The following is a 21,706-nucleotide window of genomic DNA, read 5'->3' as shown; positions in this document are numbered from 1 at the left end:
GATGAAATAAGGTGGGAAAAATGATAAGAGTCTGAGTGGATTAAGGTTCTTTACAATGAAGGGGATTAATGAGCATAAAGTTGAGACTTAAAGGGAAGACAGGCTCTCTGTTGATGGACTGCTGACAAAAGTACATTATTCGTTCAACAAACACTTAAAGAGTACTACAGTATCACTGTACTAGAATTTGGGAATATGGTAATTAAAAAACAACAGCTCCTGTCCTCATGCAGTTGAAGGTGCCCTGGAGAATCCTGGTGGTAGAAACACATACCTGTGTTGAGTGTTAAGTCCTGCACTAAACACCTTACTTGGATGATCCCGTTTATAATCCTTATTATTTTCAGCAGTAGATACTATTAATATACCCATTTTGTAGAAGAAAAAAACAGGGAAAGTGAGGTCAAGGAGCTTGCCCAGCTAGAAAGCAGCAGAACCAGAACAGAAACCCAGGAAATCTAGTGTTACAGCTCACTTTCTTAACCTCTGCACAAGACTGAGGTGAAAAAGAGACCGGGAGTTCACCAGGACACGAGAGTCACTCAGAGGCTGGGAAAAGATTTGCCACCCTGAGAAAGTTGCAAGACCCTTTCCCAGTCATTTATCTGTAGGGATTTCATTTCAAAGCGATGGGTACTTCAAAGCATCTCTTACTTTCACCTTCTGAAAAAAGCAGCTTTTCCTGAATCCCATGGCATTTAAGTACAAGCTAGGGTGCTGTCAGATGCCCAGATTCTGGTGCCCAGCTCTGGGTGCCAGGTCCTTCCCTTGAAACACTGATGTAGCCTCTTCAATCTATCACACTCCTCTGTGGCTCCACATTAATCCCTTAACACAAATGGTTTCCATCACATCTTCTGCCAACTAATGCAGTTTGTGCTGGAGGAAAAAAAAAATCTATTTTATAACTCCAAAGACATTAATAATTAACTTCCATACCACAAAACTTGTAATATCAGTTTGCTGAAATAAAGTCACCAGTAAGTATTTAATTCTTTTTTCAAGGGTGTCTTCCATTATTATTTCAGAGTGCAATTTAGTCATCAAACGTTTACTCAGCCTCATGTTTATAAATTATATAGGCCAGGGATTTAACTCTTCTGGACCTACCTGTTCTGAAAAGAGGCATGGTCATAACCCTGATGTCACACCAGGCACCTGCCTTGAAAGGAGATGACTTGTGAACTTGAAGTTCCTTACCTCTTTTAGAAATGCTGGAGCAAATCTAGAGAGTTCCCTTTATGATGCAATCAGAGGAATAACCAGAAAGCTGCCTGCCACAAAGAGGCACTGGCTTTCCTCCTCCAGAAGGCTGTTAGGAAAGTCTGCCTTTTTTAATTGAGTTTCAGAATCTTGTCTTGATTATATGACATAATAATAGTGGCTTTCCTATTCATCTGTGTAATATTGTTTTTTCACTGTGGTGGTTACTTTTGTTGAAGGGGAAGGCCTACTGCCTTAGATAAATAAGAGAAAAGCAGAAAGCTCCTCACGGCACGGTTCCCTAACTAGAAAATGCCAAGTCCTTACTTACATATCAGGAGGGTGAGGGTTGCCAATCAAGGACTTATCCAAGTTCAATGCAGTTTAAGAATCTTGGCTTTGATGGTAAAGTGGATTAACTTTTCCATGTTATCTTCAAGCCCCAGTATCCCAAGAAATGTTTGCCATCACAATGAAAGCAACAGGGGGAGGAGGTTGCAGGTATCTTTCTTTCTTGGTTCCTCCTTTTGAAAAAGGCAATATTTTCAGAGTTAAAGTAAACTGGCTGGCTCCTATGGGGTGGGGTTGAAACTCTCCAGGCCGCTGGAGGAGGGTCGGGGGTTTCCCCGCGAAAGCCTGCCCTCCCCTCTGGTTACAGGCCCTGGCAGCCATTGGCCAAAGACCGGCTGGAGGATCCGCAAGGGCTTCCCAGTCTCCGAACCAAGCGGGATTCCTGGGCTTGGCATAAAGGGCTGAGTGGATTCATTCGGGGCGCGATGCATTCCAAGAATGCTTCTGTGGTTGGCAAGGAGTAGGAAAATCAAGGATAACAAATATTCTAAGGAAACCTAATAGGTACCAGGAGCGTAGGACTCAAACAGGTGACTTAAAGTACGAGGTAACTGGATCTCAGTGAGGGTGAGTGCACACTGCCTAGGGCTGGGGCTTCGACCTTTCCGCATCTCCTTTTTCTCTCCCGGGCTGACACCCGGCCGCCTTTACAGACAAGGGGGCTTGGTGCAGAGGGCGGGCGGAGCCCAAGGCGCGCCTGAATCCAAACAAAACACCTCGCAAGCCTACGTTTAGAAAGCGATACCGAACACCACACTCACGTTTAAAAAAAAAAAAAAAAAAGGCACTGTTTGCAGAGAAGATGACGGCGAAAACATTTCCCGGCTGGAAAATTACTGATCACAAACTAAGGGGGAGTGGGGGTGGGGAAGCCGAGTTATAAGACTGAAATAACGATTGCCGTTTCCTCTTCTCTTCCTGGTGGGCAGGGACGGCTGCTGCGAGCTCCGTGGGCCCTTTTCCAGTACCTGGGTCCCACCGCTTAGTTCTACTTTCTGGCACGGGGCCACTTTCCAGCTGAGACCCTTTGGGTGGGTTTGACCGCTCTAGAGCCTGAGTCAAGGGAACTAGTTGCCGTTTGACCTTTACCTCGCCACTTCACCTCTTTATGACTCAGTTTTCTCATCCATAAAGTGGAGAGTTGCGTGCTTTGCAAAGTGCTTTGAGATTCCCGGTTGAAAGGTGTCCCCGCGCCTCATGCCCCTCCCTTCTCTCCCCACCTCACATAGCGAAATTTCTTTCAGTCCCTTCCTCGCTCCTTCAGCTATCAAAACCGTAGCTCCATTTCCCATCCCGGCCTCTTTCCGTCCCTTTCAGAAGGAGAACACCCCTCCCGCTTTCTCCGTCTCCGGGTCCTCGCCACGCAGTTGAGGGCGCCCACCTCCCTTCTACTCCCAACCCCCACCCGGGCAGACGAGCCCAAGAAGGACCATGCGAGGCCAGGCCAAATGCCCGCACTGGCGCTCGGGGACTAGAGCAGGGCTCCTGCGTGCGTATGACGGACCCGAGCTGGATGAGTCACGCGGATAATCGCGCTCTTCTCCAGCGCGCAGACTGCGCGGCAAGCGCGCACAGGAGCGGGGGTGGGGTCGCGCTACCGTCCCCCTCTCCCCTACCGACCCCTCCTGGCCGCGAGCTTCGAACTCAAGGAGCGGCCCGTGGCGACGCCGACTGTCCCGGTCGCCCGGCGACCGGACCTGCGCCCTGTACCCAAATCCCCGCGCCCGGCCCGCTGCCGCCGCCGCCGCCGCCGGCGTCAGCGCGGCTCCTGCCCGCCAGCTGCCGGGCTGGCGTCACGGCCCACCGGGCCCCGCCTGCGCCCCTCCCTCCTCCCCGCCCCCACGTGCGCTGAGTTTGTTTATTTAGCTGCCATGGCAACGCGCGGGGGGGCCGCTGGAGGGAGGGGAGAAGAAAGGGAGGGGCGGGGCCTGGCGGCGGGCCCCTGCGCGCAGCGGGTAGGAGGCGGGGGGGAGGGCGGGAGCGAAGAAGTTATAAGTAAGGAGCGCGCGGCGGCCGCCGGCAGTTCCCCGGCCTGAGAGAGCGAGCGCGGCTGTGGGCGCGCGGGGAGCAGAGGCGGTGGCGGGCGGCGGCGGCACCGGGAGCCGCCAAGTGCCCCTCCCCGCCCCTCCGGCCCCCCACCCACCCACCCACCCGCCCGCGGCCAGCGCCCATGGCCGCGCGCGCCCCGCGCAGCCCCCGGGACTCCGCGCCTCGCGCCGCCGCCCAGTCCGCAGATCCGCGCCACCGCATCCAGTCTCACCTGGCGGCGCCGCCCGCCTGCCACCCCGGCCACAGCCCCAGCGCTCACGGCGATAGCCGCGGCGACCGCGACAGCGGTGGGGGACGCTGCTGAGTCGAAGAGAGCGCAGCCTGGCCACCGGACCTACTTAATTCGCCTTGCTGATTGTCTATTTTTACGAGTTTACAACTTTTCTAAGAACTTTTGTATACAAAGGAACTTTTTTTTTAAGGCATCTCCCTTTTATATTTAATCCAAAGAAGAAGGATCTCGGGCAATTTGGGGTTTTGGGTTTTGGCTTCGTTTCTAAGTTTTTTTCCTCTTCGTTGGCTTTGGGGTTCGGGTACCCCTACTGCTTCGGACTCCCGAGGACCTTTTGGGCCCCCACATTAATGAGGTAGGTGCGGCACGGGGTGCAGGGTGGGGTGAGGGCGGATGGGACGCGCCAGAGCGGCGGTCGAGAGTGGCCCCTGACTTCTGCCTCTGCTCCCTACCCGGTCCGAAGGCAGCCACCTGGCGAGTCTGACATGGCTGTCAGCGACGCGCTGCTCCCGTCCTTCTCCACGTTCGCGTCCGGCCCGGCGGGAAGAGAGAAGACACTGCGTCCAGCAGGTGCCCCGAATAACGTGAGTGTCGGCCCGGGCCTTTGGGGCCCTCCGGTGGGCTTCTGTGGGTGGGATGGGGACGGGCGGAGCCCTGGGGTCACCGAGCACCACTAGACGGGCAGGAGTGGCCCCGCACGGGCTCCTCCGCAGGCTACCCGGGATGGCTTCCGCGCCCTTGGCTCAGCTGTACATGCGTGTGGTCCCGACGCGGTGGAACCGCCGGGGGCGCACGCCGGGTCCGCACACGTCCCGGAGCGCGCGAGCGGCAGGGCGGGCGCGCGGGCCACCGGGCGGGAGGTGTCTGTGTCCCCAGACACTGGCTGGGCCAGAGTGAGCTTGGCGCGTAGGCGTCCCCGTGGCGAGGGCGCACCAAGAGAACCTCGGTGTCCCAATTTCGGGGGCGGCGGGAGCGTCCCCGGGATCCGGCGGGGGAGGGACCCAGGCTGGCGAGCCTCGGCGCTCGCTCACACGCAATCGGGCAGACACAACCTAACATCCTCCATATATCCACGCACCGCCTTTCCCCAGACCCGGGTGTGGGCCATGATTGCAGCACTGGCACCCACAGACCCCGGGGCCCTTCCTGCCCATCCGGTCCCCGTGTCTAGGCGGTGTAGGCGCGGCGGGCCCACCACTAACATCGAGTGGCAGTTAGGGACAACACTGACTGTCTCTCTCGCGTCCTGTCCCCACAGCGCTGGCGGGAGGAGCTCTCCCACATGAAGCGACTTCCCCCGGTGCTTCCCGGCCGCCCCTACGACCTGGCGGCGGCGACCGTGGCCACCGACCTGGAGAGTGGAGGAGTCGGCGCGGCTTGCGGCAGCAGCAACCCGGCTCTCCTGCCGCGGAGGGAGACGGAGGAGTTCAATGATCTCCTGGACCTGGACTTTATCCTCTCCAACTCGCTGTCCCATCAGGAGTCCGTGGCCGCCACAGTGACCTCGTCGGCATCAGCCTCATCCTCGTCCTCCCCGTCGAGCAGCGGTCCAGCCAGTGCGCCCTCCACCTGCAGCTTCAGCTATCCAATCCGGGCCGGGGGCGACCCGGGCGTGGCGGCGCCGGGCGGTGCGGGCGGCGGCCTCCTGTACGGCCGGGAGTCTGCACCGCCTCCGACGGCTCCCTTCAACCTGGCGGACATCAACGATGTGAGCCCCTCCGGCGGCTTCGTGGCCGAGCTCCTGCGGCCCGAATTGGACCCAGTGTACATTCCGCCGCAGCAGCCGCAGCCGCCAGGTGGCGGGCTGATGGGCAAGTTCGTGTTGAAGGCGTCGCTGAGTGCCCCTGGCAGCGAGTACGGCAGCCCGTCGGTCATCAGTGTTAGCAAAGGCAGCCCGGACGGCAGCCACCCGGTGGTGGTGGCGCCCTACAGCGGCGGGCCGCCACGCATGTGCCCCAAGATCAAGCAGGAGGCTGTCTCCTCGTGCACCGTCGGTCGGCCCCTAGAGGCCCACTTGGGCACTGGACCTCCTCTCAGCAATGGCCACCGGCCGCCTGCTCACGACTTTCCCTTGGGGCGGCAGCTCCCCAGCAGGACTACCCCGACCCTGGGTGCCGAGGAACTGCTGAGCAGCCGGGACTGTCATCCTGCCCTGCCGCTCCCCCCGGGCTTCCATCCCCACCCCGGGCCCAACTACCCTCCCTTCCTGCCCGACCAGATGCAGCCGCAGGTCCCACCGCTCCATTACCAAGGTCAGTCCCGGGGATTCATAGCTGGGGCTGGGGAGCCCTGCGTGTGCCCGCCGTCCGGGGCACACAGGATGACGCTGACCCCACCTTCTTCACCCCTAGAGCTCATGCCACCCGGTTCCTGCATGCCGGAGGAGCCCAAACCAAAGAGGGGAAGGCGGTCGTGGCCCCGGAAAAGGACGGCCACTCACACTTGTGATTATGCAGGCTGCGGCAAAACCTACACGAAGAGTTCTCATCTCAAGGCACACCTGCGCACCCACACAGGTAGGAGGACGGGAAGCCGTGGAGGTGGGGGGAGCGGCTGGTGTCCAGCCTCAACACTCCTCAGGGCCTCCCTTGGGATGTGGGGTGCAGTCTATCTCCTCCATCTCCTGGATCACAGGAGAGAACAGCAAACTGGCGCCTACTATTTTGCCCAGGAGCCTTTTGCTGGGCGGATGGTATCAGTGCTTGAAAGTGCAGTTTTGTTAGGCCTTTGAAAGGCAGGGAGATTCCAGGCTGCAGGTGGGCCTCTTCTAGCTTGAGCAAAGTATTGCCCTTGTAATCAAGAAATTATGCCTTGCTGTGCAAAGTCATGATAAGTTTTTTAAGCAGTTCTGTATTCTCCACTATTTTTATTGGTTGTTCCCTTCCCGGGGTTCACCCCTCCCCCTCTCTAGTCCTAACAATTAGGTTTTATTTAAATCTCAAGGACTTCATGGTTAGGCTTGCTGAGATTCTGATTTAAGATTGTCACCACAGAGAATCTGTGTAAGTAGGCACAGAAGGTCACTGAAGTATAGCTTTCATTAATAATATTGGTACAGGAAAAGTAGTAGTCTCCTGTCACTTTTTAGAACCAGTTGTAGTGGGATAGGATATTATTGCTTGGTTTGGATTAGGAGAGACACCAACAGTCATAATTTCTAAATTCATTTCTTGCCCCATCTTTGCTCAAAAGAATGAAAACGTTAGTCCAGCAGAAGTATAGTTTTAAGTGGTTTTTGTGTTTTCTGCGATTATCTAATTTCTCTTAAAAAAAAAGAGCAAAAAAAAAAAAAAAAACCCCGTAAAATTCCTGTTTATGATCTGAAATGTAATACAGCCTTGAGAAGGTATAAAGACATTTCCTGGATCCTTTCGGAATGGAGTACTTGAGTTGGTTTGATGTCTGGCCTCCAAGTTCTTAAAATTTCATCCTTCAGGAATAGCTTCCAACAAGTTTATTTTCCTTTTCTAGGTGAGAAACCTTACCACTGTGACTGGGATGGTTGTGGGTGGAAGTTTGCCCGCTCAGATGAACTGACCAGGCACTACCGCAAACACACCGGGCACCGCCCCTTCCAGTGCCAGAAGTGCGACCGGGCATTCTCGAGGTCGGACCACCTCGCCTTACACATGAAGAGGCACTTTTAAACCCCCAAACAGTGGATGTGGCCCACACTGCCAGAAGAGAATTCAGTATTTTTTACCTTTCACACTCTCTTCCCGGTGAGGGGAGGAACCCAGCTGGAAAGCACTACAATCATGGTCAAGTTCCCAACAAGTCAACTTGTGAATGGATAATCAGGAGACACAAGGAAACCAAAAGACAAACTCAAGAAAAAAAAAAAAAATGGGGTCTGTGACTGGATCTTCTATCATTCCAATTCTAAATCCAACTTGAATATATATATTCCTGGACTTACAAAACGCCAAGGGGGTGACTGGAAGTCGTGGATATCAGGGTATAAATTAGATCTGAGAGTTGGGGGGGAGGGAAGACCAGAACCCCTTGAGAATTGTTTTGATGCAATATAAGCCTAAAGATCACCTTGTATTCTGTTTGCCTTCTAAAAGCCATTTTGACGATCTTAGAAGAAGAGGAAGAAATTCAGGTACAGAAAATGGTGTTTAATAGCCTAAACGATGGTGCTTGGTAAGTCTTGGTTCTAAAGGTACCAAATGAGGCCAAAGTTCTCAAACTGCTGCATACTTTGACAAGGAAAATCTATTTTTGTCTTCCGATCTACATTTATGACCTAAGTCAGGTAAATACACCTGGTTTACTTTAATCTTTTTATGCAGACAGTCTGTTATGCACTGTGGTTTCAGATGTGCAATAATTTGTACAATGGTTTATTCCCAAGTATGCCTTAAGCAGAACAAATGTTTTTTTCTATATAGTTCCTTGCCTTAATAAATATGTAATATAAATTTAAGCAAACTTCTATTTTGTATATTTGTAAACTACAAAGTAAAAAAATGAACATTTTGTGGAGTTTGTATTTTGCATACTCAAGGTGAGAATTAAGTTTTAAATAAACCTATAATATTTTATCTGAGCATTGTTTTTGTTTTGCGTTGTTTTTCCCCGGGAAAAGCACATAACAGAAATTTCAGTTTAAACCCAGTGGGTAAGGCACAGGAAAAGCACCCCCAAAAAACCGACTTTATCTCAACAGATTAAAAGAAGACTTTTAAAAGACTACTTAGCTTTACAATGAGTACTGTCTAATGTTGTGGGGTGAAAGCTCTGAGGATTTATGATCATAGAATTAAACTTACCTAGTTCAGGTTTCTCTTTCAAATGTTCATTAAAAGATACAGGAAAGCAGTTTCCCCACCTGACTGAACTTCAGGTAGAAACAGCTCAGTGATTCAGTTGGCTCAGTTTACTATGAGTAGTCATTAAACATACATGTTTCAGTTTCACATTTTTGAAGATCTTTATGGTTTGGTCTTTAAAATCAAATGAAAATGTAAAAGTCTCTCCCAGGCCAGGCCTTGCACTCGGAACAATCTGTATAACAAAAGAACCTCCCCACAGCGGACGATATCAAGAACAGTTCCACAGTGCCCTCATGAGGATTAAAGGATTCACTTAGGTTTTGTGTGTAACAGATATATTACTTTTAGAGCACCAAAAGAGGGTAGAACCAAAGTTTCTAGCAAATTTTTAAAACTTCATCAGTCCTCAGATAAGCCAGCCCCATCGTTTCAGTCCATTGAAACAAAAGAGGCAAAAATGACTCAGTCACAAAACCAAGGGTAATGTAAATTTGAGTACGTTTTAAACCATGTTTTTGTAAGTTGGTAACGTATTTCTTGAATTATTAAAGCTTAAAGCTTTTTTTACGGTGGATACCCAAGAATCTGAAGTTCGTTTGTGGCTGTCACAGAATGGAAAAAAGCATTTGTGACTCCTGTTGACATTATGTATTTGTAATGGTGATATGGGTGACTAATTAACATTGTCAAGCGGACAGAAGCTGACTGGCATTTTCTTTAGACTGCTTATTACCTGTCCATTATAGCTGGTGTTCAGAGGTGTGTTGGCACTGTGGGTACATTTTATAAATGGAATGAAAAACAGAAATTCGTAAGAGGCTCATGGTGGATCAACACAAAGTATTTTCCTTGGCTTTTAAGAGTCCAGCATGGCTGGAAAACGTGGCATGTGTCTTAGCTTAAAAGAAAACAGGTGCATCAATAGGATGGAATTTTATGTGGCCAAGAACATATTCAAAGCATATTTAATGACATGGAAAAATGCTCACGGTATGTTAAGTGGAAAAAGCAGGATATAAGACTATAAACAGAATGATTCCAATTGTGTAAGTTCAAATGTGTGCATTGAAGGAGAAGAAACAAAATTAAGAGTAAAGATCGGAGGGAAACATCAAGATACTAATACTGGTTTTCTTGGGTTAAATTTTTTAGTTTCCAGCTATTCCAAAATAAGTACCTATTTTAAATGGAGAAACTTTTTAAAAAAGGGTATAGGTGCAACTATTTAGGCTTTATTTTTAAAAGAGCAATTTAAGTTATTTAAACAGAAAGTCTACATTCTGTTACCCTTTTCTTTGTATTAAATTATGGTTCCTGCTCTTGGAATCCACCTTTCTCTTATACAGAGGTTTCTGGCACGTAGTTTGTGTATAAAAAGTGTTTGTCAAAAGCTTGTTTTACCATTTTCCTGTTTACTAAGAGCCTATCATCTCAGGTAGAAGAAACACCATAAAATACCAAGACGTATTAAATGTGTTTAAATTTTCTTATGTCAAAGGCAGGAAATATTGCATTAACTTTTTCTAACCTGAAGAAGAAAGCTTCAGTATCTAAAGTGAGATTTTCTGAAAATGTAACAGGACAAAAGTATTCAAGATGCACGAATAGCTAAACTATTGACTTTAGTACCTCTCAGTTCTGAGCTCCTGGGTGCGCTGTCATCACTGCATTACAGAGCCGTTTATACTGTATAATAAAGAGTACCCAATAATTGAGATGCCTGCTTATTACATTTTCCTCATGACATTTAATTTTATATGTCCTAGATTTTAACTTGTGTGTGTGTGTGCGCGCACACACACAGGATTAACAATAGTGTTTCCTACACATCAACAGACTTTTCAGTCTCTTCCCTTCCAACAAAATGCCTCTTCCAGCAAAATTATTCTTTGAATCTGAGAACCTGTTTGACTCCTACAATCTTGTTTGGGTTTGTTAAAACAGGAAACCTCACCATCTCAAGCAGGACAATTGGGGATTAATCCTTTCTTTTAAAAACTGTCCCCGGTTTTTAGAAATCAGCAAAGTTGTTTCAGATTTGGAGAGTCACAATTTTTGCATATAATTTTTTTTACATATAAGGAAGTTGAAGGGAGACAGTCTTTAAGCCATGGAAGCAAGTCTGCAGGGAAAATATTAAGCATTGGTGGGACCCATTGTACTTTGATCTATGGGAATATCTAAATTTAGCAGCCTATGTAGCCACCTGTTCTATTATATGTTCTGGCTTCTGAAGCTCCATTCAGCATAATACCACACACGCAAGTGAATTCATGGTCCTTATTCTCTTTCTCCCCACCTTCACCTTTCTCCCTGTCTTGTAAAACACACAGACGCCATCCAGACCTACCCAAACCTTTTTTGTGTGTTTATCATTTTGTCCTTGTACTTATTATTATATATTAGCCTTTTACGTGTTTTATTTACTCGTCTTTCCTAAGCACATTTTACACACTATTGTAAAGTGACATGTTTTTACAGCACTAAGCTGAAACTATTTCTGCTTCTTAAAAGTTGTTTAGGAAACTCACTCACTGTTCACATGCAGAGCACTCAGTAATATTTCATACAAAACTACCAAGAATGCTCTACATAACGAATGCTGTGGAATATATCACGGAATGTTCTATATTCCATGAAAATGCAAAGATAGTACTGTTCGAATCGGAATGCTTTTGATTGCATTTGATTGTATAATATCTTTTTTCCCCCCACATTAAGTGAAACTAAAACACAAGTTGAGAACAGACACCCTTTGGAAAGCTTTAACTTAGACCAAAAAAATTAATTTTAAGTAAATTTCTCACCATCTCCTAAAAAAACTAATAAATTCTTAAATCCTTCTGAAGTACCTAGGGGTTCAAAGCCCTGGTCACAGTCAAAATGCAAAGGAAACCATCTGCCAAAATGTTAGCATAAACACATAAAATCTTTCAGGCTGCCCTCTCGGCTACCATAGGCAGCTGACTTAGTTGCGGGGGAGGTAGGGCATGGTGTAGGAATATCAGTCAAGTTGCTTCTCTGGAAACACAAACATCCGGAGCCCATCTTTCTAATTGTTTTCCCCGATGCCTGTGCTATAATATCACTTTTTCGAATTGTTTCAGTCTTCTCAACACCCTAAATGAGTCAGCATGTTGCAACGCGTCCTCCCAAATGTCATTCGCCACTTGTTCTTAAAGGAAAAGGAGGAAATAAATAGAATTCTAATTTAGTAACAACGACAGGAAATAAATTCACACTTCTAGAATCCCTCTGACATTTGGGTATGCCTACTAGAACATTTCTCATTGATACAACACAATAATTATTATGTTCCAGAGTATGAGGGCCATTTGCCATCCTTTTTTGTTTCTTTCCACGTGTATGTTACATGTTATCATCGAAACAGAAAAAGAAAGGAGAAACAGCTGTTTATGGAGAGACAGATCAATAGATGGGTGGATGAAGCTGCAGGTAGAGATGGGACAATTATCTAAAATCAAATAGGGAAAAGAGTCAAGGATGTCCAGTCCAAGGTATCTGAGGCTGAGAGGTTGAGTGGGGTTACAACACCTGTCTCAGCTATAATATTTGCATCTGTACTCTCGGGTACTCGATCAACATATTACTAAATGGTGACCAGATTATCAAGGCACAAAGCAAATGCACTCACACTCTCTACCTGCATTGTTGTTGTTGTTTAGTCACTAAATCATGTCCAATTCTTTGCAGCTTCATGGACTGTTACCCACTGGCTTCCTCTGTCCATGGGATTTCTCAGGCAAGAATACTGGAGTGGGTTGCCATTTCCCTCTCCAGGGGGATTGAACTTGCATCTCCTGCACTGGCAGATGGATTCTTTACCACTGAGCCACCAGGGAAGTCCAACTCTATCTGCATGACCTCTTAAAAAAGCTAAAATGGATAAGCCACTTTACAGGGAAGTTGAAGGAACTCTAGATACACTTGCTGAAAGCCAACAAGAAGCGTGAATTTGTGAAAACCATAAGCAGAGTCTCTTTGTCATGACACACGGAAGGAATTTTTCAGTAAAGACAAGCATACCCCTTTTCTGATCCTGGTCACTTTTGTTGATAGTCACCTCTTGTTTCTGCACAACTGTCTGAGTTGTCTGAAGCATGTACATGCTCTATCACCTCAAATAATCCTCAGAACAAAAGGTAGGGGTGGGATTTCCCTCTCTCATCCCCATTTTATGGACGAAGAAACCAAGGTTTCCTTTACAGGTTAGTGTTTTGTTTTTGTTTCTCATTCTTGCTGACATGCTCAAAGCGTTTCTCTTCTAATGCTTTTGTCCTCCATCTGCTGGGCTGGTAGGGCTACAGGCAAAATGGATACACCCCAATTCAGAAGGATTTACTAACATCCAGTTTCTTCCAGTAAACCTGTTTAGGAGTCAAAAGCCCCAGACTTTTTGTCTCCCAGTTAACATGAGACTGCCTTTGTCAAGGTAGACAAGATGGGGAAGTTTCCTGCAGAAGTTTCTGGAGCTGATCACTCTGCCATGAATATGATTTACAATTTTAGTGTGAGGTGGAAGAACAGCACCTGTGTCTGTCTCAGCACACAGCTTTCCTGGTCAAACAGATCTGGTCAAGCCCCTTCTCTACTCATTACCTTCCCAGTGTCCCTAGGATCTAGTGGGTAAAGATTTAAATTGTGGCCCCCCACTATTTGTCAAGCTTCATCTCCTTAAGTGTCCAATCACATTGTAAGTGTGCCAGCCAGGCAAAACTACTCTGGACACCTCAGTGCATGATGTTTCAGCCTTTGAGCCTCTGCTGGCAGACGCTGGCCTCTGCTGCTTCTCAAAAGACCCATATTCCCCTGACAAGCACTCATATATCCTTCATAGGTAATTCTTAAAAAGCCCTCCCACCCCTTCAGTCTAGATCTTTCCTTAAAATCATTTCCTTATAGGTCACAAAATTTTATACATACCACAATATAAAATAGATAACCAACAAGACCCTCTCTATATCATTCTTTATTTCTATCTTATAAAAACCTGTAATGGAAAAGAATCTATAAAAAGAAAAAATTATATATGTGTGTATATATATATATATATTTGAGTCATGAGTCATTTGTTGTATATCTGAAACTAACACAGCATTGTAAATTATCTATATTTCAATAAAAACTTAAAAAAAAAAAAAGATTTTATGGGCTTGGCTCCCCCAGCAGACATGAGCTCCTGAAGGGCACTGGAAGCTTTTCTTATGTGCCCTTGAATACCTGTAGTTACTGGATTTCATTGAATACAACTAATCATTTATTGATTATTTAGCCTCCAATCCTGGCATTTCTTTTTAAAGGACTCCTCCTTGCTGGGTGTTTTTGAGTATTGATTCTGTAAAGAATGTTGTTCATGGCTGGATGGGAGAGGGGTGGTGTTGATGTGTATTAGGGGAAGCAGATGGGTTCAGGTGACCCACTGGAAGTAGTTAGGAGACTATTGGGCATGGCCTTCAGGAAGCCAGAATTTGGGGAAAGGAAGTATTTTTTTCTTCCCTTGGGATACCCATTGTGCCTCCTCTCAAGGGTGAAAAAAGAAGTAAGTGAACTGTGAACATACGACAAACAAACACTTGAAAATCTTTAAGAAGCTACTTTCCATTCTAGGATCCTGGATGGGCCAGTCTGCCCAAATAAGGGAGGATCACCTATTCTTCAAGTTTGTTGTTCTTCAAGCTTGAGACTCTCCTTGCTGCCTGGATGACAGTAATTTTCTTAGTTCTGAACATGTCTAAACTGTTCTAGAAAACTGACTCTAGAAAACAGTGCATAGAATTGACAAATGTTCCTCCCTGCCTTTGAGGCATTGTTACTACCTCTCGGAGGAATTAAAAACAGACTGTAAGCATTGAAAGCTATAAAACTACACAGGCGGTCTGAGCACCAAAGGGTCTTCAAGACCCTTCAACTCAAGGAGAGAACTGAGGCCAGGATAAAAGACTTGAACTTGCCCAAGGTCACATCAAGTGGGGATCTGAACACTGTTGAGGACCTAGGTCTCACTGAAAAAGCCAAGAGCTGATGGCTCCAGCCTGAGAACCCAAGGCGACAGTAGAGGAGGATGCAGATTTTTTTTTTTTTTTACAATACATACATCATTTTTTTAAAAGGTAAGTTCTAAATTCAATGTGATGTTGTGCTCTGATGTCCCAAAATTGTTTCATTATTCTCTGTTGTGCTTCTATAGTATTGTGTTACCAGCTAAGATGGGGACTATTCACTCACCACCATGCTCCTCACTGGAGAACATAGGAACCATTTCCTAAAAGTATAAAAATATAATTCTGACTTGTTCTGCTTTCTGTTTCCATGCAACTTCATTCAAACATACATAATCTGTTCAACACCTACCTTACCAGCAACTGTGCAAAAAGCGATGGAACCAAAAATGAATCAGTACATATAAATGTGCATGTCTACAGATATTTTTTCCTAATGCAATTGCTCTATCCACACTGTAACCCAGTAAAAATTGTTTACCTTCCTTGGAAAAGTGATTGGATAGTTAGTTCTTTGAGAGACTTAACTACGTTGACTGCAACCACATGAGCCATTTTTTCCCTACAATTTTCTTGATTGCTTATTATTTTAGATACCTCCAACTTGTTTATCAGGCACATGTTAAAGCATGTTGAAACGCGTTATTCAGGTTCAGCATGAAGGATTTGGCATTATTCAACAAAATATCATAAACTTCTGTTGAAATGAATGATTCCAGCAACATGGAGCTTCATCTGCAAATCCAGGTACCTTCTGTCTCTAAAGTTTGGAGACTGTATATCTAGACTAGGGGAACAACCTGATTTTGCTCTAAGCACAATTAATTTTATGATTATGCAGCATAACTGACTTCATAGGCTCTTTTGGTGCCTGGTGCCAAAGCTTGTAGAAACAGGGGAGGCTTTGCCTAAGGGATTCTTTGCATTAAAGACTTTGTTAGGCAAAGCCAGCCTGGCATGGGAGTCTGATTTGCAATTTGTGTCTTTGTAAAAGGATTAGAAGATCCCTATTGTTTAATGTTTGGATCTCAATTTGCATTTGGAAGCACATGACCTCTTCTAGGTTCAGAGTTTTTTATTTTCATTTTCTTGTTCTGATATACAATCAATACTGCCTGTGAAAAAACTGATAATACAGCACAGCCAAATGTTTGCACTGATTAAGTTAGATCAGTTTTCTCTATGAATGGTGGAGTCTACTCAGGCTCCAGCAATACTGAGCCAGTGATCTATTTAGCAACTGACAAATAACTCATAGGAATAGGTACGCACACATTTTCATTTATTATTTCCTTAATTAGAATGTGTGGCACTCTGGGCTTTTTTTTTTCAATCTTTCTAAAGCACTACAGATGGCTGATGAGGCAGTAAATCTACAAAAAGAACAGAAAGGAAAAAAATAAATCTTCTGACTACCTCAGGACCTATTTGAACACTTCCGTCCAATGTCCTCCTTTATAAAGAAAGGTTTGAGAAAAATTATTGTAGGTTTGCGATAACAAAATTCTCAGCTGTACGTGATATTTAACTACCTGTCCTTTGGTAAACAATTTTTAACTAACATTTGCTTTGACAATGTTCCCAGATTGGCCACACAGAACTTGGAACAGAAATTGCATGAGGAGGAACAATTTCTTAGATGCTAGGTTTAAGACACATGGTTTATTTGTTTGTTTGTTTTCTTTTTAACTCTTTGGTTTCTCCATCCTTGGTCTTTGCCATTGACCACAAGAAAACATTTCTTGCATGTATGGAGGAAGGTCCTGGGAACCTGGAATTGCTGGTTGAGCGAGCTGGAGGTAGATGGAAAGCATTCACGTTCACGGAGTACCCATGGTATGCCAAGGACTTGGCTAGATGTTTACTGTTTTATGATTATGCCCATTTTGTAGTAGAGAAGACTAAGGCCCAGAGGAGGCAAGTGACTCACCCAAGGTCACATAGCTGTGATGGGAAGTTAGATCTACCTGATTCCTAAGCTGAGGCTTTTTCTGCCACATCACACCACCTCCCAGGTAAACTCAAGCTAACTTCATTTGGAGGTTATTCTGTTCCTCACCTCTGTGGAATGTGTTAGTTTTTAAAACTAAATGGGTTAATTTTGGTGTACAGGAAGCTATAAGGACAAGACTAACCTAATCTACTCTTCTTTCTAATAGACACAAGTAATCTTATCTGTCATTCCATTAAAAATACACCACATTCTTCTGTGCTCCAGTTTGGATAATGACTCAAGAAAAGGCAGTCCGTTTCTGCATTGCGGCACCCCCACAGCTTCTATAAAATCATCAAAAGTAAGTAAGCCATGCTTTTTTCCTGGGTATTTCATTCACTGATTCCAAAAGTACTTGACACATGTATTCAATCTGTTAGAATAAAGACTAGCATTTGACAGTTAGGCCAGTTGGAGGCTAGCCTAAGAGAGTGTCTTGTGCGGAAGATCATACACTCCAAGGCCCCCCCTGAATGGAGAATGCCCAACAGGAAGTCAGCCAAAAGGAGTGGCACGCTGGAGGGTTGTACTTTGAGCCCACATTTCTCAGCCACGTCCCATGGGAAACACTTTCACCGCCATCTTCCAAAATGCTCTGCTAACATTCTCCTAATGCTCCCAATATCTGAAGATAATCCCTTTTCCCCTAACCGGGATCTTAACCTAAAATAGATCTGGGTCTGTGCCTCGGGGCATGGACGGATGACTCATAGAGCCATTTCTGATCTCGGAAGCAGGGGAGGTTCTGCAGAGCACGGGAGCACAGTCTGGGAGCTGGTTAATACTCAAGGAACACATGGCCGTCAGAGCCAGAGGGAGTTCCAAGAAACGTGTCACCTGAAGAAGCAGAGCTCCCACCTGAAGAAGCTGAGGCCCCCAAGTTTCCACATTTAACGCTGCTGTAGAATCTCATTCCCGTCTAGGACTGTTTAGACCCTCATCCTCAGTCTACATCAGGCCATAGACTGACCTGCTCGGCAAAACCCAGAGGTCCCTGAACTTTAAGCGTACGTGGCAAATGGACAGATTTTTAATGTGAGAGTCTGATTCAGCATTAGCAGCAGCAGAAAGAAGAGTCCCTCCTAAAAAAATGTACTGATGGAACTTCCCTGGAGGTCGAGTGGTTAATATCAGGCTTCCACTGAAGGAGGCACAGGTTCCACCCCTGACTGGGGGACTAAGATTTCACATGCCGTAAGATTTCACATGCGGCACAATCTAAATAAATAAATAAACGAATAAATATTTTTCAAAAATTTTAAAAATTCTTAAAAACTTAAAACGTGCTGATTTGGCACGTTTCCTACAGTTGAGTTTGGTTTCGTTTTATTTTTCTCCTTTAGCTCATTCTTATTATCTGAGTTAGGTTTGCATCCAAATCTTTCTGTCCAGCAGCACAGTGTAGGTAAAGTAAGTCCTAGGGCACCTTAGGCTTCCCGGGTGGCACAGGGGTAAAGAATCTGCCTGCCAATGCAGGAGATGCTAGGAGGGAAGAGCCTCTGGAGGAGGAAATGCCAACTCACTCCAGTATTCTTGCTTGGGAAATCTCATGGACAGAGGAGCCTGGTGGGCTACAGTCCATGAGGTCGCAAAAGAGTCAGACACAACTTAGTGACTAAACAACACAAAAACATCTATTAAGGTTTACTACATGCCCTCCTCGTACTCAGTATTTGACATGTATTTTTCTCATTTGGTCTCCTCAATAACCCTTAAGAGGCAGACATAATTATTTATCTCATTTTAAGGATGAGGGTTCTGAGGCCAAGAAAGTTTAGGGAACTTGCCTAGAATCACAAAACCAGTGAGGAGTGAAGCTGGAATTAAACTTGATTCCACCCAGTCCCAAGTTCTCAAGCCATATGCTCTTTAGATACAGAAGAATGTTCAGGAGCAGTTAACTGGAGGGGGAGACACCTATACAGTACAATCCAACTTGATAAAAATATATCTACATTAATGTGTTTTGGGATATATTTGCATTGGGAAAGTTCTAGAAGGACCACTCAAATGTCAATTCCTTGGAGCAACCTTCCCTGGCTGAGGGGAAAACCCTCCCACTCTGTCCCTGGTATTTTTTATCTTTTATTGTGCTGGATTTTTCCACAGGGCACCATTAGCTGAGGTGTGTCATATACTAGATACATGTATTGTCTAGCTCCCCTGTAGAAGAAGGGGTAACAATGCCTAACAAATTGCTTGGCATGCAGTAAATGCTTAATAAATATTTGTTGGCTGGAGCAAATGTACTAAACCCCTAATGTTGATTTTTTTCCCCCTCTCTCTTGCTGTCAAACAAAAACAATTTAGATTCTTCTTCTTCTTTTTTTTTTTAATTTAGATTCTTGATCTTAGATATTTTCTTTTTTTTTTTTCATGTTTCCTCCGAAATTCTATAAGGAAAAAAGGAAAAGAACATATGTATCCCTGTGACTGATTCATGTTGATGTTTGTTAGAAAGCAACACAATATCGTAAAGCAATTATCTTTAAATTAAAAATAATTTTTTTAAAAAAACATAAAGAAGCTGCTTCCACATAAGGACAAGAACCTAGATCGGTTTACTTGAAGATGCAAAAGGATCTCCTCCATGCAGTACATACACCTTAAGAACAGAAAGTTCCTAGAAGAGGAAACCATTGGAAATCCGCTTAGGTTAACTTGCCTTGAGTCAAAAAAGGCTCATTAATGTTTCAACTGCTAATCCATTTAGTGTCCTATTCACCCTGATGACTTCTAGGAGCATCCCTCTGATGGTTTTAGAAAGATAACCCTTCCAGTCACTAGGCTCAATTGAGCAACAGGGAAGGACAATAGACTGCAGAGAAAGGGGCTGATTGAAGTGTTTGGGATGAATGGAAGACTGCCTATCAGGACAACGAGAAAATGAAAGGAACATCTGAAATGAGCTGATATGAGTTGAGCAGGTTTTATCCCAATAATAAACTCTCCTTTCTCCTCTCAAAAGGATTAGGCCTCCCGTGAACGGGAGTATCTTGTCTTCAAGTCCCATGGCCTTGATCTTCTTTTGTACTGTTCAATTCACTTTAAAACCAGCGGTGGTATTTGTTTAATTTTTCTTTTTTTCCATTCCCAGCCATGTTCTTCTGAAGGAGGACTTTTACCCCATCAGCAGCTTCAAGATCCATTGACAAGTCAGGAGCACAGTATCCCTGAATTCCGGGCAGAGGAGGGGGCTGCTTTGGCTCACTTCCTTCCTCCTTCCCCAAACAGAATCCAGCTCCTATATAAAATTCATAAATTCTTGGCAGGAAAGAAATCCTCCCATTGGAAGGAACAGATGTTCTACGAGTAACTTTTGCCATCATAACTCTGTTCCTAATATCATACTTTTAAAGTGTGGGGGGATGTTAACTTTTTTTTTTTTTTAAATGTCAACATGTTCTGGGCAGCTTTTCCATCTCCATCTGTGGCATACACATCACCAACCCTCCCACCGCCCTTTTTTAAATTTCCAGAGACTAGTTGGGAATTGGAAAGATATTAAAAAGTGAAAGTGGAAAATTCAATTCAAGAAGTATGCTAATGTATAACCTAATGCAAAGTAACATGATATTTCCCTCCCAGTGGTAAATCTCAGAAACATTCTTTTCCTTGTCCTCTTAGAACTTGGAGGGGTCTGCAAGACCTTTAACAGGCAGAATGACCAATTAAATTCAGGGGTGATTACTGGTAACAGAATTCCTTGAAAGTAACCTATTCATAACATTCCCCTTCTAAAGAAAGCCTCAATTGGTGCTTCAAATTCAAGAGGCTACCAGGCCATTTTCACTTAGTTATCACCTCGTTAAACTGCCCACCTTAAATGCCCGTATCCCAGGTGACCGCGGAGAAGGGTCAAGGTCAGTGGATGCCTCTTACCTCGCCTGGATATAACTTTGGAAAGCATGACCCCGCCTCTGTGGGGTTCCCTTGCCCAGGTACAGTGATGCCCACTTGCAGCTGCTTTGGCGAGGGCCAGAGCGCCTGCTGGCTGTGGCCTGGCCTCAAATACTCCTGAACACGTTTCGGTTCAAAGTCAGAATTCGGTGAGCAGGCTGGGTGGGGAGTGAAATTTTCAGGGCAGAGGGAGAGAAAGGTGACAGCTTGAGCAGGGTGGGGAAGCAGCGGCCGGACATTCAAATGCGCCGGGGATACTCCCGGAGTCCCAGCTCTTGGTCTGGGTTTCCCCTCCTCGGTCTGAACGGAGCCAGTGGAGTCCAAATCCCCCGAACCCCAGCAGGGCCCGTGCTGAGCCTGCCGCGTCCACCCCGGAAGACGCGGTTCCTGAAACTTTTCTGTGCCCAAGTGGAGGTGTAAGTGAGAGCGTGCAGGGCGCGGGGGGTTGTCTCTGGGGCCCGGATCGGCGTTCTCTGCATCCCGGCGGGAAGGTTGGTCTGTGCTTAGGGGCCAGGAGGTAGCGGGGGCCAAGGCTGGGGCGAGAGCGGCGCACCGGGGTGCCGCGGCCCCCGGGCGCCGGGAGCTGGAGGCGGGAGCAGTGCCGCGAGCGGTCTGCAGTGCCCCCAGCCGGCCGGTTCGGCTGAGGTCCGCTGGCGGCCTCAGGGCCGGGTGCCGAGCCGCACCTCTGCGTGCGAGACGCGTCCCTCTTCGTCCCTGCGGAGGCTGACCCAGTGTTAGGAAATTTATCATCAATTCGAGGTGGATTCTCAGTCTGGTTCTGTCACTTACTGGCTTCTTGCCCCCTGGTGCTCTGGACATCTGCCTCCCTTTGGCTAATGTGTATGATACCCTAGACAAAGTTGATGAAATAGTTGAGAATGCGCCGTCAAGTGCCCAGTATATAGTAAGTGAAGTAAAAGTCGCTCAGTCGTGTCCGACTCTGCGACCCCATGGACTGTAGCCTGCCAGGGTCCTCTGTCCAAGGAATTCTCCAGGCCAGAATACTGGAATGGGTAGCCTTTCCCTTCTCCAGGGGATCTTACCAACCCAGGGATCGAACCCAGGTCTCCCTACATTGCAGGCGGATTCTTTACCAGCTGAGCCACCAGGGAAGCCCAAGAATACTGGAGTGGGTAGCCTATCCCTTCATCAGCGGATCTTCCCGACCCAGGAGTCT

At 46.2% G+C, this 21,706-nt stretch overlaps 2 protein-coding genes and 1 long non-coding RNA gene across 5 annotated transcripts; 2 read left to right on the top strand and 1 right to left on the bottom strand.

Moving 5' to 3' along the window:
- The first annotated feature begins 3,692 nt into the window (after positions 1 to 3,692).
- On the top strand, positions 3,693 to 8,390 carry KLF4 (Kruppel like factor 4). 3 transcript variants are annotated; one of them, XM_006079409.4, is made up of 5 exons: positions 3,696 to 4,190; positions 4,299 to 4,419; positions 5,094 to 6,087; positions 6,187 to 6,351; positions 7,307 to 8,390. In XM_006079409.4, exons 1-5 carry the CDS (start codon positions 4,186 to 4,188, stop codon positions 7,480 to 7,482), a joined length of 1,461 nt encoding a protein of 486 aa, XP_006079471.1. In that variant the 5' UTR covers positions 3,696 to 4,185; the 3' UTR covers positions 7,483 to 8,390.
- Positions 8,391 to 14,757: 6,367 nt separating this feature from the next.
- Positions 14,758 to 20,159, top strand: LOC123332945. Its single transcript, XR_006550131.1, has 5 exons — positions 14,758 to 15,383; positions 16,369 to 16,435; positions 16,529 to 16,651; positions 16,796 to 16,930; positions 19,727 to 20,159. It is a non-coding gene; the product is annotated as an uncharacterized LOC123332945 (long non-coding RNA).
- On the bottom strand, positions 18,241 to 21,473 carry LOC112583507 (translation initiation factor IF-2-like). The gene is made up of 2 exons (XM_044940398.1): positions 20,512 to 21,473; positions 18,241 to 19,022 (listed from the first exon to the last, which is right to left on the bottom strand). The coding sequence occupies exons 1-2, from the start codon at positions 21,346 to 21,348 to the stop codon at positions 18,981 to 18,983; spliced, it is 879 nt and encodes a 292-aa protein (XP_044796333.1). The 5' UTR covers positions 21,349 to 21,473; the 3' UTR covers positions 18,241 to 18,980.
- Positions 21,474 to 21,706: the final 233 nt, after the last annotated feature.

The sequence above is a fragment of the Bubalus bubalis genome, chromosome 3 (genome assembly GCF_019923935.1).
Source record: "Bubalus bubalis isolate 160015118507 breed Murrah chromosome 3, NDDB_SH_1, whole genome shotgun sequence".
In the NCBI taxonomy this organism is placed as follows: Eukaryota; Metazoa; Chordata; class Mammalia; order Artiodactyla; family Bovidae; genus Bubalus; species Bubalus bubalis.
The sequence above is the reverse complement of the archived record's forward strand: the minus strand, read 5'-3'. Positions and strand labels throughout refer to the sequence as shown.